General features: G+C 44.4%; 1 protein-coding gene across 1 annotated transcript in view; it reads right to left on the bottom strand.

The window, feature by feature from the left end:
* The window catches only part of FBXL18 (F-box and leucine rich repeat protein 18), a 426,048-nt gene that overhangs the window by 216,944 nt on the left and 192,808 nt on the right, over positions 1 to 16,296 (bottom strand). Inside the window, exon 3 of the mRNA XM_040440570.1 lies at positions 6,587 to 8,130. Coding sequence (XP_040296504.1) covers positions 6,587 to 8,130 — 1,544 coding nt within the window. The remainder of the gene's footprint in view (positions 1 to 6,586; positions 8,131 to 16,296) is intronic.

Here is a 16,296-nt window from a genome sequence, read left to right as displayed (position 1 = left end):
TGTTGGGGGAGGAGCCTTTGTGGGAGTGTGTGTATATATAGCAACATACTATTAGCTTGCCTAATTATAGCTTGCATCATTCTAAAAATGCAGCATTTCTAAGTGCATTACAGATATTCAGGAGATACTCAGGAGGTAATCTGGAGGTGGATACAATCTAAAAAAGTAAGATTTGTTTGTTTAAAATCTTTCCCCTCTTTACAATGGCAGACTTGGCTCTGTGCAGGAATTGTTGTGCTTTTATTTCAGGTTCTACTCTTCGGAGGTTTGGATACTGTAGACAGCTCTCCGTAATGCAGCAGGAAATGACATTTTTGAAATCTGAGATTTGTAAATTAACTGTTAAACTCAGACTGGGAACGTTGCAATGCCACTGCCACAGAGGCCTCCTAGAAATGGAAGATGGGTTACTGCAGGTTCTGGTAGACTTAGAGTTGTTTATAGAAGACATGTCCTACAGTCTGTGGCTCTCCATAATTCATTTGCAGAACTTTCAGAGTGCAAGAGCAACATGGAGGATGGCTCAGGCACAGTGGGTGAGGAACAATCATCTCCAATGACTAAAGTATCCAAGACTGCAGCCAAAGACAAAAAGGATAAGGTGAGGACTGATAGTAAGCAGCTGTTGGTGGGCGATTCTATCATAAGATGTGTGAAGTTTGAGGAAAATGGTTTTGTGAGATATCTCCCTGGTGCTTCCGCTAGCAGGGACAGACGACATATACTTAATATTGTTAACGAAGCAAAGCAGGAAAGGGAGGTGGGTGTTATTGTCCATCTTTAGACAAATGATCTGGCTTGCAAAGAGGTTTCAAAGGTGAAAGAAGCTTTTCACACACTTGGTAATGATATACGGGAGGTTTAATCAACTGTTTCATTCTCTGCAGTTTTGCCTGTGCATAACCTTCAGCATGACATTAAGGAATTCAATGTATGGCTTGGTGAATGGTGTCTGAACCAAGGGTTTGGCTTTGTGTCTCATGTTATCTCGAGTTGAATTTGTAAAAAAAAACTGTACAAGAAAGATGGTTTGCATCTTTCTTTCAAGGGAACGAATGTCCTCAGTGAACAGTTCAATGTATTTGCTAAGGAGCATTTAAACTAGGAAAGGGGGGAAAACAGAGTGATAATCCAGCAGTCCGACTGCCCCCCGGAACAATGACAGAAGATGCCAGTAGCACATAGGTTAAGAAATGACAAGGTCAGAGTCTTGTCTACAAATGCTCGCAGTTTAGGGAATAAGATCAATGAACTTGAGTCTATAATGGCATCTGAGAATATAAATTTAGTGGCTGTTACTGAATCATGGTTCAATGAGAGTAATGACTGAGATATAACCATACCAGGGATCTCTCTATATAGGAAAGACAGAGAAGGCAAGAAAGGGGGAGGGGTGGCCCTGTATGTGAAAGATACCATAAAATCGAATCTAATACAAGTTAGCGAGACCCATTTAGAGTCAGTTTGGGTTACGTTGCAGCTTGATAATCATAAGGTAACTCGTGTAGGTGTGATATAAAGACCACCTGGCCAAGTCAAAGAATTAGATGATCTACTAGTTGAGGAAATAGCTAAAATGACATTGAAAGGGGAAGTTATCATTATGGGAGACTTTAATCTTCCTGATGTAAACTGGAAAACCAAAATAGCTAGTTCTGCCAGGAGTACAGATATTCCAAATGCCCTACTGGGATTATCTCTACAGCAAGTAGTTGAGGAGCCAACCCGGAAGGAGACCATTTTAGATTTAGTATTCACAAATGGGAATTTGGTATCTGATATTACTGTAGGGGAAAGCTTGGGATCTAGTGATCACCAGTCAGTGTGGTTTACTATAGTACAGTGACTGAGTCACACCACACAAAAATAAAAGTTTTAGATTTTAGAAAAAATGACTTTTCTAAAATTAGATTAGTGGTATACGAGTCCCTATCAGACTGGAACAGTTTCAATAGAGTCCAGGAGAAATGGGACTACTTAAAAGTGGCACTATTGAACAGATAATTGCATTAGTCTTGTCAATAAAAGCAAAAAAAGGAAGAGACCACTGTGGTACTCAGCCAAAGTGACCAAAATCATTAAAAACAAAAAGATAGCATTTAGTGGATGACAGGGAAATGTATAAGATTAGGCAGAGAGAGGCCAAGCAAGTTATGAGAACTTGTAAAGTACAGGCAGAAGAGAAATTAGCTTAGTGTCCTTGAAAAAAGGTGATAAGACATTCTTCAGATACATAAATGAAAAAAGGAAATTGAAACAAGGAATCACCAAATTACCCATAGCTGCAATAACATGAGACAGGGGAAGGTAGCCATTTAAAGGGGAAGTGCACACACAAGCAAACTAAGCCACACGTTACCACCGGCAACAGCATGTATGGCAACCATGTCATGGCAATCACCCAGAAGGCCGAGACACTGCCACCGCATGCTCTAACAGGAACACATTGCCGCGGGCAACTGCAAGTGTGGCAACAGTGTCACAGCGTTCACCATAGGCCGTGACACTCCCACCCCTCAAAGCCCCCCCCAACAAAAAAGGGGAACTAAACAGAACACCCAAAAAACAACAGGATAGGGGGGTAGGGGAAAGTAACAGGATCAGCGTCAGAGCAAGGATGTCTCTCTAAGACTGCCGCCAGCCCCTGGAGCAACAAACAGGAACCAGGGCACCAGCCACCAAACAGCCTAGAGAAACCGCACTGAACACTGCGTCCACCTCAGACACGGTTCACAGCAGGTCGCTGCCGTCATGCATCCCCAACCAGCACACAGCCATTACATCAAAGGAATGCATCCAGCACACAACACAAGCACCTGAACCACTGAGGAATAGATGAGGAGAGACGCAAACACCAGTGACGGTTCACACCAACTGCAACCAACTGTCACAGGGAACCGCACTGTTAACAGCGTCTCACCTTTCACCATCCCTCCGGAGGATAAGCATGTGCGCCAGAAAATGGCAGGCGACACATGCTGGGCCCTCTTCCGAAGGCTCCAAGCAAGGAGCCTTTGTGGTCATACTGTTACGGTGGGGAGTGGGGGAAACCCCCCACCGTGCGGCGTAAAAGGGTAAAGGAGATCAGCCTGGCCAAAAAAGAGTAATAAGGGAGAAGGTCACCTCCTACAACATCCCTAATCCTCTCCCTGACTCCTCACCGTATGAGTGGACTCCAATGGTGGGACGGCTCGTACCCAGGATACCTAAAGACCCTGTCACCCTGGTAATCCCTCACCAAGGAGCAGGGAAGAGACGACCTGTTCATCCCAGTAATGGAGGAACAGGAGTCTCTACCTGAAGCCAGGCTGCAAGGAGAGGGGAACACATACAGCATATGGAGATGGCATGTAAGCGACACCCATAACACACTTACCTGCACAGGCACACTGACTGGAACCCGTGCACAAGTGCTGGTGTCCACACCAACATTAAAGGACACAGCACACACCACAAACCACACAGGGACCCAGGACACCCATAGCTGCAATAACATGAGACAGGGGACGGTAGCCATTTAAAGGGGAAGTGCACACACAAGCAAACTAAGCCACACGTTACCACCGGCAACAGCATGCGTGGCAACCATGTCACGGCAATCACCCAGAAGGCCGAGACACTGCCACCCTATGCTCTAACAGGAACACGTTGCCGCGGGCAACCGCAAGTGTGGCAACAGTGTCACAGCGTTCACCATAGGCCGTGACACTAAGTCAGCTGTCTAAAATTAATCCAAATAAGTCACAGGGGCCTGATGGGATACACCCAAAGCTATTAAAAGAGCTTAGCGGTGTACTAGCAAAACCATTAACAGATATATTTAACCAATCACTGGTAACAGGAGTCATCCCAGAAGATTGGAATTTAGCAAATGTTGTGCCCATTCACAAGAAAGGTAGTAGGGAGGAATCGGGCAACTATAGGCCAGTAAGCCTGACATCAATAGTGGGGAAATTAATGGAAACCATACTTAAGGAGAGGATTGTGGAACATCTAAAATCCCATGGATTGAAAGATGAAAAACAGCATGGGTTTACATCAGGGAGATCATGTCAAACTAATCTTATAGATTTTTTTGATTGGGTGACTAAAATAATAGATGGCGGAGGTGAAGTCGACATCGCTTATCTAGACTTTAGTAAGGCTTTTGATACTGTCCCACATAGAAGGCTTATCAATAAATTGCAGTCTTTAAGCTAGGACTCCCATATTGTAGAATGAATTAGGCAGTGGCTAAGGGACAGACAACAGAGGGTTGTAGTCAATGGAGTATATTCAGACCATGGTCTTGTTCACAGGGGGTTACCTCAGGGATCTGTTCTGGGACCCATATTGTTGAATATCTTTATCTGCAAAATTGCAGAATGCCTCGATGTTAAAGGGTTTCTATCACTTCATATGACATAATTAGCTGGCAGACACTAGCGATCTGCTAGTGTCTGCTCTGGCCAACCATCCTACTATAATCACTTGTGGGGCAGCGGTTTTGCTAAAAAACTAACTTTTATAAATATGCTAATGAGCCTCTAGGTGCTATGTGGGCGTCATTAGCACCTAGAGGCTCCGTCTACCTTCATACACAGCGGCCGCCCAGCACGTCCCTCCAGCCCGCCCATGTCCTCCTCCGTGTGACGCAGCAGCCGAATTCTCGCGCATGCGCCGTGCGCGGCTGTATTCGGCGCATTAGAGATGTCTGAGCTCGGAGCGGTCAGACATTCAATGCGCATGCGCGGCTGTATTCGGCGCATGCGCATTGAATGTCTGACCGCTCCGAGCTCAGACATCTCTAATGCGCCGAATACAGCCGCGCACGGCGCATGCGCGAGAATTCGGCCGCTGCGTCACACGGAGGAGGACATGGGCGGACTGGAGGGACGTGCTGGGCGGCCGCTGTGTATGAAGGTAGACGGAGCCTCTAGGTGCTAATGACGCCCACATAGCACCTAGAGGCTCATTAGCATATTTATAAAAGTTAGTTTTTTAGCAAAACCGCTGCCCCACAAGTGATTATAGTAGGATGGTTGGCCAGAGCAGACACTAGCAGATCGCTAGTGTCTGCCAGCTAATTATGTCATATGAAGTGATAGAAACCCTTTAAGGTGTGTCTTTTTGCTGATGACACAAAGATTTGTAACAGGGTTGATGTTCCTGGAGAGATACACCAAATGGAAAAGGATTTCGGAAAACTAGAGGAATGGTCAAAAATCTGGCAACTAAAATTTAAGGTTGATAAGTGCAAGATAATGCACCTGGGGCGTAAAAACCCAAGAGCAGAATATAAAATCAGTGATACAGTCCTAACCTCAGTATCTAAGGAAAGGGATTTAGGGGTCATTATTTCAGAAGACTTAAAGGTAGGCAGACAATGTCATGGAGCAGCAGGAAATGCTAGCAGAATGCTTGGGTGTATAGGGAGAGGCATTAACAGTAGAAAGAGGTGCTCATGCTGCTCTACAGAGCACTAGTTAGACCTCATTTGGAGTATTGTGCGCAGTACTGGAGACCATATCCGCAGAAGGATATTGATACTTTGAAAAGAGTTCAGAGAAGAGCTACTAAACTGGTACATGGATTGCAGGATAAAACTTACCAGGAAAGGTTAAAAGACCTTAACTTGTATAGCTTGGAAGAAAGACGAGACAGAGGGGATATGTTAGAAAGTTTTAAATACATAAAGGGAATCAACAAGGTAAAAGAGGAGAGAATATTTAAAAGAAGAAAAACTGCTACAAGAGGACATAGTTTTAAATTAGAGGGGCAAAGGTTTAAAAGTAATATCAGGAAGTATTACTTTACTGCGAGAGTAGTGGATACATGGAATAGCCTTCCTGCAGAAGTGGTAGCTGCAAATACAGTGAAGGAGTTTAAGCATGCATGGGATAGGCATAAGGCCATCCTTCATATAAGATAGGGCCCGGGGTTATTCATAGTATTCAGTATATTGGGCAGACTAGATGGGCCAAATGGTTCTTATCTGCCGACACATTCTATGTTTATATGATAAATGCAAAACAGATGGAATCTGGACAGGAAAAACAATGCATTTGCAGACAAAACTGATTGAACTTGAAGGAAAAACCATCAGTTTTTTAATGAACAGACACTGACACATTCTGTATTGCTCATGTGAAAGAGGGCTTTGAGAACAGATCAAAGTGCAATTGAGGGTCCATTCACCCGTCCGTAGTGTATTGCGGATCCGCAATACACCCGACCGGCACCCCCATAGAACTGCCTATTCTTGCCCGCAATTGCGGACAAGAATAGGACATGTTCTATTTTTTTCCGGAGCCGCAGACCGGAAGATTGGGGGCGCGCTCCGGAAATGCGGATGCGGACAGCACACCGTGTGCTGTCCGCATCCATTCCTGCCCCATAGAGAATGAATGGGTCCGCACCCGTTCCGCAATTTTCAGAACGGATGCGGACCCATTCTACGGAAATGTGAATGGACCCTAAAGATGTGAGCAATGACCAGGTTTGTGCAGAGTTATGGAATATTTTGGCAGTATATATAAATGACAAAATTACACAAAACACACAAGCTATATTACAGAATACAACAGAAAATATTAATGTTTCTTACCTCAGATCTTTCAAATATTTGCAGTGAGTCAACATCTCACACAGAGAGGACATGAACACAACTTTTCCCATCATACCAAAATTTGCCAGTGACAGCGTACGCAACTGTTGACAGCTCCTGCCAATGCTTACAAGGCAAGATCCTGTAAGTATTCCTGGGAGTTGGGCTAGTGTAACACTTCGCAAAAAATTGAGTTGACTGATTGCCGTGACATCTGCATCGCTCACATTGTGAGAATGCTTACATGGTGGGTAAGTATTTCGTATTGCTGGATCATTTCGAGGCATAACTGAATAGAAATTAGAGCCAATCAGTTCAAGGTACTCCACAGCTGGTATTTCCTTAAGAAGTTTCCAGAATGCAGACTGTAATTTAAGCTTATCTTGCTCTTCAGGTTCCTTTGGAAAGGTTTGTGCCCCAATACGCACCTTTTTGCCAAATGTAATAGAAGAAGTGCTGGGTGAAGATTGTCCAGTAGATTGATTTTTGCTAGTTCTATTGCAATCTGCTATAGCACACACTGGCAAAGATAATGAACGCAATTTCTTCAGCTGTGAAAGAATGTCACAAAGATGTATTCCAGATGTATCTGAACTGTGATGGTGTGCTGATGATAAGTTCAAATGTACAAGGTTTGGACATGCAGATATTAGTCTATCTAAAACTGAACAGTCTATATCATCCTCTGGCTTTTTAAAAGGTATGTTTGAAGTAAGGCATAATGGGCAACCCCTCAAATTCAAACTGACAAGGCTCTTGCAGTCTCTTCCACTATTCAGGAGCATTTGAGTAAGCTGTTCACCAGAAATCATACAGCGGCTAAAACTCAAATATGAAGGACAACTAAACTTCATGTGTTGGAGTAAAGATCCATTAAGCCATGATTTTGGTAACTGGAAGGCCTCTAATGTTAAATTTTTTGCCATGGATTCAAAGAGATTTTTGGCAGCTCTGCTTTCTGTTAAGTTCCCAGGAACAGATATTAGAAAAGATCTAAGATTGTCTGGAGTACGGTCACTAAGAACTGCCAAGTACAATCTAACAACCTCTTCATTTATGTATCCAGGTGCAAGACGAGCATAAAATAGCCTCAGGTTTTGATAATGGGGAACATTACTTTCTCCTACCAAAAGTTGTCCAGACATTACCATTCCTTCATGAGTTCTATCCAAGACTTCAAAGTAAAGAAGCAACTTCTCAAGACTAGTGCAACAGGGAACAACGCCATATGATGGAATAAACAGTGTCTGTTTCAATTCTCTTAAGCGCCCTAGAGTAGTTCTGCACTCACTACTTAGCTGCCCTGAGTCAAAACCTGAATTGATGTCAACTGATAATGAACGCAAAAAATTAAGATTTGAAAGAATCTTAGACAACCGTATAGAGGTTACACAACAGCCAGCCATATCCAATTTAATAAGTTTCCTACAACTCGACACAATATCCACTGTAGAGAACTTCAACCAGTAACAGTAACTTATGTCAAGCTCACAGATGTCTCGGGATATCACTTTAAGCATTTGCTTCACTTCTTCATCTCTGGCCTGGAAAAAAAATAATACATAAATAAATAGAAAAAATAAAAACAATTTCAAGATAAACATGCTTCAAATTGATGCTGTAATAAAGGGCTACAATACACATTGTGACATGGCTTTCCAATTGTAATCCCTGATCCATGCAGTGATGGAAAACAACGGCTTATGGTGGACCCCATAGAGTCACAGTGGGGCTCACCGGGTTCTGTCATTTTGACACTAACAAGAGCTCTGCGTAAAGAGCAAAATAATAGGACTGGTGAGGGAAGCTCAGACTCTAAAAGTAGTGTCAACAGCACCTAATGTTTTTCAAAAAGAGAAAGCTCACCATTTACAGCAACTGTATTAAAGGGGTTCTTCATTTATCCTATATTAATGACCTATCCTTGTATGAGCACTATGTTCCCCTCACTGTTTACCTGCTCGTAGACATTGCAGCGGTAAGCAGTACAATTACAGCTCTTCTGTCCTATTCACGTCAATGGGACAGCTCCTGCCTATTCACTTGAATAGAACAGAACTGTCCCTTTGAAGTGAATGAGACAGAGGAGCTCTTATTACAACGCTTCATACAGCTGATCGGTAGGGGTGCTGGCAGTTGAGCCCCACCAATCTGATATTGATGAACTATCCTGTATAGTGTTGAACAAAGCATTTGAAGTGGAATTCAGTCCAAAGTTCAGGAAAACTTTGATTTGTAGAAAATCCGAATTTCCTTGCACTTAACTAAGAGTAACTAATCAGGTTTTCCTAAAATGGCAGTTGCATGTATTACAAAGCAAAACTAAATATAGTGGAGACAAGCCTTTGGAAGGCAAGATCACCCATAATGCCATGTAGTCAGTCAATCCACAGTTATGTCACAGCCCTATAAAACCCTCATCTTGAGCAGTCTCCGCCATTGTCCTGTGAGCTAAGCATAGGGAGAGATTTGGCAAGTGCTCATGTGCTAGGGAAAGTGTTGCTGAAAACAATTAATAGAAGAATTTTGGACAGGGAGAGTGCAGGGAGACTTATGCTGCTTTAGTTTCACTTTTTAATATTTTTTTTATTTATTCCTAAATTTACTTATTCCTACATCAGCCGTAAACTGATATGTAATCCAATACCAGTAATTATTCCACTGCCAGTGTGCCAACCAATACCATCCAGTCTGCACCCCTTAAGAGGTCTTAACCACCTCCCGTCACACTAACGCCGATCAGCATCAGGGAGGTGGTGTTCTCAGGTCTCGATCACAGCAATAGGCGTCATCTCGTGAGACCCGAGATTTCCTGTGAACGCGCGCTCACAGGAGCACACAGTTCAGAAGTTCATCTACAGCCTGCCGGCAGCGATCATTGGCTGGCAGGCTGTAGATTTTTAAAAGATCCAATCAAAGAGGTAAGTCAGACGCTATTTAGTAAATAGCGTCTGATATACCTGCTACCTGGTCTTCTGGTGGTCCCTTATGCTGGATCGACCACCAGAGGACACAGGCAGCTCTGTAAGTAGCACCAATCACCACACATACACTACACCCCCCCTGTCACTTATTAACCCCTTATTAACCCCTGATCACCCCATATAGACTCCCTGATCACCCCCCTGTCATTGATCACCCCCCTGTAAGGGTCCCTCATCACCGCCAGGTAGTTAGCTACTTGTCAGGTAGTTAGCGCCCAGCCCACTGCAGTCACTGATTAGTCGCTGATTAGCGTCATCGCTGTTGCTAATCAGCACTAGTACTATATAGTATCTGTAAGTGATCAAGACTGATCGCAATCAGATCTATATCAGTACATTAGCGTCACCTTAGGCTCTACAAAAAACGCAGTGTTCGCCCGATCAGGCCTGATCTTGTGCGCACACTTGCATTCAGTCTGCCCCATCGCAGTGACAGAATTTTTTTTTCTGATCACTGCAAAAACACTGTAAAATCGCTGCGCTCCTATAAAGATCACTTTTGAACTTTTTGGATCTTTATTAGCGATCGCAGCTTTACTTCGCAAGCACTCCTTTTTACTAGGCAGGTTTGCTTTTTTTCCTTGGTAGTCTCAGAGCAATACCCCCTAAATTTAGTTAGCCCAAAATGTTAAACAAGGGGTATTCCGCTGAAGAGGCCTACAGGATTCTGGCCGTGATGGATGAAAGCGATGGGGACGCCTCACCCGCTGAATCCAGTGGTTCAGAATATGAACCTGTAGACAGCAGTGGCACTCTAACGGCTAGTGAAGATGACGAGGTTGAGGTCCCTGCTACGGTCAGGCGTACCCAATCCCATGTCAGTGTAATGCATACCCCGCATAATGAGCCTTATTTGCAGCAGACTGGTGTTAGCGCTGATCTTTTTTATGGTGCGGCATACACCAGCAGCGCAGCATATCCTGGACCTTCTACCAGCACTGCCGTATTCCCTGGTGAAGTGGCGAGCACCTGAAGGGCAATTCAAGCTGGTACGGTGGCACGTGCATTAACTCCCCCGTCGCAGCCACCACGTTCACAGGCCCGTAGAGCCCTTAGTATCCCAGAGGTGCTGGCAAACAATAATTGGCAATCTCCTGCTTCCGCCGCACCCGTATTGCCCCCTTTCACCGCCCAGTCAGGAGTTTGCGTGGAGACTCATTTAGGATCGGCCCTTCAGTTTTATGAGCTGTTCTTCACCGCGGATCTCTATGATTTAGTTGTGGCAGAAACCAACCGATACGCCACAGACTATATAACCGCCAATCCGGAAAGCTTCTATGCCCAGCCTTTCCGGTGGAAACCAGTCACAGTTCCCAAATTAAAAAATTTTTTGGGCCTTATCCTCAGCATGGGTCTAACTAAAAAAAATGTATTGCGGTCATATTGGTCTAAAGACCCAATACATTACATGCCCATGTTCTCTGCTGCAATGTCCAGGGCACGTTTTGAGGTCATCATGCGTTTTATGCATTTCGCTGACAATAAAACCTGTCATCCAAGAGGCCACCCTGCTTATGACCGGCTCCACAAAATTCGGCCCCTCATAGACCATTTGTCATCCAGATTTGCAGATACCCCCAATCAGAACATCTGAATAGACGAGTCCCTAGTAGAGTTGTTGCGATACCAATTTTTTTATTCGGTTTCGATACCATGAAAAAGTATTGCGATACTCGATACCATTCGATACCACGTGAAAAAAAAAAAAGCCACATGCATTCTGCATTTTAAAAAATGGCGAATCGCGCAGTATTTTTTTATTTTTTCTGTTCTGGCGTTCACCGCATAGATTTTTTTTATATTTTAATAGTTTGGACTTTTCTGACGTGGCAATATGTAATATGTTTATTATTTATACATTTTATATGTGAAATTGGGAAAAGGGGGTGATTCATACTTCATATGTTGGTGGGGTATTTTTTTCCTTTTTTTTTTACACTTTTTATTTAATAACGATTCCCCCCCCTAGGGGCCAGAACCTGGGATCTTTTCATCCCTTGTCCTATTCACCCTGATAGAGCTCTATCAGGGTAATTAGGACTTCACACTGTCCCTGCTGCTCTGTGCTCTGTGCACACAGCATCACGGATGTTACCATGGCAGCCAGGGCTGCAGTAGCGTCCTGGCTGCCATGGCAACTGATCGGAGCCCCAGGCTTACACAGCTGGGGCTCCGATCAGAAGCTGCCACTGCACCACCAATGAGGGGGAGGGGAGAGGACCTTGTGGCCACTGCCACCAATGATTTTAATACTGGGGTGGTAGAGAGGGGCCGGCACCAATGATTTTAATGGGATGCGGGGTTGAGGGGGGGGGGGAGAAGGGGAACACTGCACCACCAATGATAATTACCCCTTAATACAGGAGGCGGGTGTCAGGGGCAGGATGCCGGCAATGCGATTCTGCTACCGGCACCCGCCTCCTGTATTATGGGTTAAACTCTACTTTTCCTGGGTCCAGACTTTCAGTATTAGGCTACACAGAGCGGCGCCCAGCGATGTCCCAGCACTTACTATTATTCCTGGGCGCCGCTCCGTTCGCCCGCTGTGCCCCATTACTGTCTCCTCTCCTGCTCCACATGCTGATTACTATCGGAGGGATGGGGAGGAGACATCAGCTTCACTAGTGGGCGTTCCTTCTCCCTGGCTGTAGCGCTGTCCAATCGCAGCGCAGGAAGGAACGCCCACTAGAGAAGCTGATGTCTCCTCCCCATCCCTCCGATAGTAATCAGCATGTGGAGCAGGAGAGGAGACAGTAATGGGGCACAGCGGGCAAACGGAGCGGCGCCCAGGACTAATGGTGAGTGCTGGGACATCGCTGGGCGCGGCTCTGTGTAGGAAAAGTACTATCATTGATGGCGCAGTGCGCCCGCCCCTCCTCCACCCCTCTCTTCTCATTGGTGGCAGCGGCGGCAGCAGCACAGGGGGAGGGAGAGACTGCTTCCTTCTCCCCGTGCTGCTGAGAGAACATGAGCGCGCTGAGAGCAGCGCTCTCATGTTCAGAGATACTAGACTGCGCAGAAGCGCAGTATCGAAAAAATGGAAATCCCGGTATCGTATCGATACCGGGACAGAAGTATCGATTGGGTATCGAAATTTCGATACCCGCAACAACCCTAGTCCCTAGTACATTTTACCGGGCGCCTTGGCATCAAACAGTACATCCCCAGCAAGCGCGCCCGGTATGGGGTCAAACTGTATAAGCTCTGTGAAAGGGCCACAGGCTATACAAATCGTTTTAGGGTCTATGAGGGAAAAGACTCAAAACTGGAGCCGGTCGAATGCCCTGACTACCTGGGGAGCAGTGGCAAGATTGTCTGGGACTTGGTGTCACCCTTACTCCACAAGGGGTACCACTTATACGTGGACAATTTTTACACAAGTGTGGCCCTCTTTCGGCACTTACATCTAGTCGGAATTCAATGCTGTGGCACCGCGCGACCTAGTCACCGGGGCTTCCCCCAACGGCTCGTTAATACCCGAATTGCACGGGGGGAGAGGGCTGCCTTGTGTGACCAAGAAATGCTTGCGGTGAAGTGGAGGGACAAGATGGACATTTACCTTCTGTCCACCATTCATGCAGACACGACAATACAAATTGAAAGGGCAACTGGAGTCATTACGAAACCCCTCTCTGTCCACGACTATAACCTTCACATGGGAGGGGTGGACTTCAATGACCAGATGTTGGCTCCCTATTTAGTGTCCCGCCGCACCAGTCGCTGGTATAAGAAGGTGTCTGTTTATTTAATTCAATTGGCTCTGTATAATAGTTTTGTTCTCTACAGTAAGGCTGGGAGAACAGGATCCTTCCTAAAATTCCAGGAAGAGATCATTTCGGAACTCCTGTATCCAGGAGGGTCCGTGCCACAAGTCCCTGATGTAGTGAGCCGGCTACATGCCAGACACTTCCGGAATGTCTATCCTGGTACCCCAACTCACCGTTCCCCAAGAAAAAGATGTTGTGTCTGTAGCAGGGCTGGAATGAGGCGTGACACCCTTTTTTTGTCCTGACTGTCCTGACCAGCCTGCCCTATGCATAGGGGAGTGTTTCCGCAAGTACCACACACAGGTATAATATTAGTGTAGGGATTGCGTTACACAGGACAGGCACACAGGGGTCTTAGGGCCCTTTCACACAGAGCTGCCACAAACCCCTCCTTTCACCTGGGACAAAGTGCATAATGTACTTTGCCACATCTCTGGGCGATTTGCACATTGTCCCATGGGGAAGGAGAGGTTTATCCTCTAAATGTAAAAAAATAAAAAAATAAAATCACAGGTAAGCAAAAAAGTTAATGTTCTGTTTCAAAAGTTCAATAAAGTTTATAAAAGTTAACCACCTCAGCCTCCCTAGCTTAAACACCCTTAATGACCAGACCACTTTTTACAATTCTGCACTACACTACTTTCACCGTTTATTGCTCGGTCATACAACTTACCACCCAAATGAATTTTACCTCCATTTCTTCTCAGTAATAGAGCTTTCATTTGGTGGTATTTCATTGCTGCTGACATTTTAACTTTTTTTGTTATTAATCGAAATTCACCGAAATTTTTGCAAAAAAATGACATTTTTCACTATCAGTTGTAAAATTTTTCAAAAAAAAACTACATCTATATATAAATTTTTCTCTAAATTTATTGTTCTACATGCCTTTAATAAAAGAAAATGTTTGGGTAAAAAAAAAAATGGTTTGGGTAAAAGTTATAGCGTTTACAAACAATGGTACAAAAATGTGAATTTCCGCTTTTTGAAGCAGCTCTGACTTTCTGAGCACCCGTCATGTTTCCTGAGGTTCTACAATGCCCATACAGTAGAAAAAACCCACAAATGACCCCATTTCAGAAAGTAGATACCCTAAGGTATTCGCTGATGGGCATAGTGAGTTTATAGAACTTTTTTTTTTTTGTCACAAGTTAGCGGAAAATTATGATTTTTTATTTTTTTTTCCTTACAAAGCCTCATATTCCACTAACTTGTGACAAAAAATAAAAACTTCCATGAACTCACTATGCCCATCAAGAAATACCTTGGGGTGTCTTCTTTCCAAAATGGGGTCACTTGTGGGGTAGTTATGCTGCCCTGGCATTTTAGGGGCCCTAATGCGTGAGAAGTAGTTTGAAATCAAAATGTGTAAAAAATGCCCTGTGAAATCCTAAAGGTGCTCTTTGGAATGTGGGCCCCTTTGCCCACCTAGTCTGCAAAAAAGTGTCACACATGTGGTATCGCCGTACTCAGAAGAAGTTGGGCAATGTGTTTTGGGGTGTCATTTTACATATACCCATGCTGGGTGAGATAAATATCTCGGCAAAAGACAACTTTTCCCATTTTTTTTATACAAAGTTGGCATTTAACCGAGATATTTATCTCACCCAGCATGGGTATATGTAAAATGACACCCCAAAACACATTGCCCAACTTCTTCTGAGTACGGCGATACCACATGTGTGACACTTTTTTGCAGCCTAGATGCGCAAAGGGGCCCAAATTCCTTTTAGGACGGCATTTTTAGACATTTGGATCCCAGACTTCTTCTCACGCTTTAGGGCCCCTAAAATGCCAGGGCAGTATAAATACCCCACATGTGACCCCATTTTGGAAAGAAGACACCCCAAGGTATTCAAGGAGGGGCATGGCGAGTTCATAGAAGATTTTTTTTTTTTGCACAAGTTAGCGGAAATTGATTATTTTATTTTTTTCTCACAAAGTCTCCCTTTCCGCTAACCTGGGACAAAAATTTCAATCTTTCATGGACTCAATATGCCCCTCAGCGAATACCTTGGGGTGTCTTCTTTCCAAAATGGGGTCATTTGTGGGGTGTTTGTACTGCCCTGGCATTTGAGGGTCTCCGCAATCATTACATGTATGGCCAGCATTAGGAGTTTCTGCTATTCTCCTTATATTGAGCATACGGGTAATGAGATTTTTTTTTTTCGTTCAGCCTCTGGGCTGAAAGAAAAAATGAACGGCACAGATTTATTCATTCGCATTGATCAATGTGGATGAAAAAATCTCTGCCAAAAAAAAAAAAGGAGGGGAAAGGCGTCTGCCAGGACATAGAAGCTCCGCCCAACATCCAAACCCACTCAGCCCGTATGCCCTGGCAAACCCGATTTCTCCATTCACATAAATCGATGTGGATGAATAAATCATTGCCGGGATTTTTTTATTTTTTTTTATATACAAAGTGTTTGCCAAAGTATATGAACACCACCTCCCCCTCAGCTCATAAGCCTCGGCAAACGTATCTTTTACTGCAGAGGAGAGATCTCGTCTTGGAGCGCCGCATTCACCGACTTTTGTGCAATCTGACAGCAGCGCAATGCTTCTGTCAGAATGCACATCAGTGCTGCAGCTGGTTGATCGGTTGGTCCACCTAGAAGGTAAAAAAAAACAGAACAAAAAAGAAAAAACCAGGCCACAACGCAATAAATTTATTAACTTTATAATAACATTTGAACGGAACATATAAACTTTATTTAACTTTTTGAACAGAACATTAACTTTTTTTGATTACCGGTGATTATTTTTTTTTTTTACCTTTATAGGACAAACCTCTCCTTTCCCATGGGACAATGTGCAAAGCGCAAATCGCCCAGAGATGTGGCGAAGTACATTATGCACTTTGTCCCAGGTGAAAGGAGAGGTTTGCAGCAGCTGTGAGTGAAAGGGCCCTAATAGCCCTGTGTGCCTGTCCTGTGAAACGCAATCCCTATGCTAAGTG

The sequence above is a fragment of the Bufo bufo genome, chromosome 7 (genome assembly GCF_905171765.1).
Source record: "Bufo bufo chromosome 7, aBufBuf1.1, whole genome shotgun sequence".
Classification (NCBI taxonomy): domain Eukaryota; kingdom Metazoa; phylum Chordata; class Amphibia; order Anura; family Bufonidae; genus Bufo; species Bufo bufo.
The sequence above is the reverse complement of the archived record's forward strand: the minus strand, read 5'-3'. Positions and strand labels throughout refer to the sequence as shown.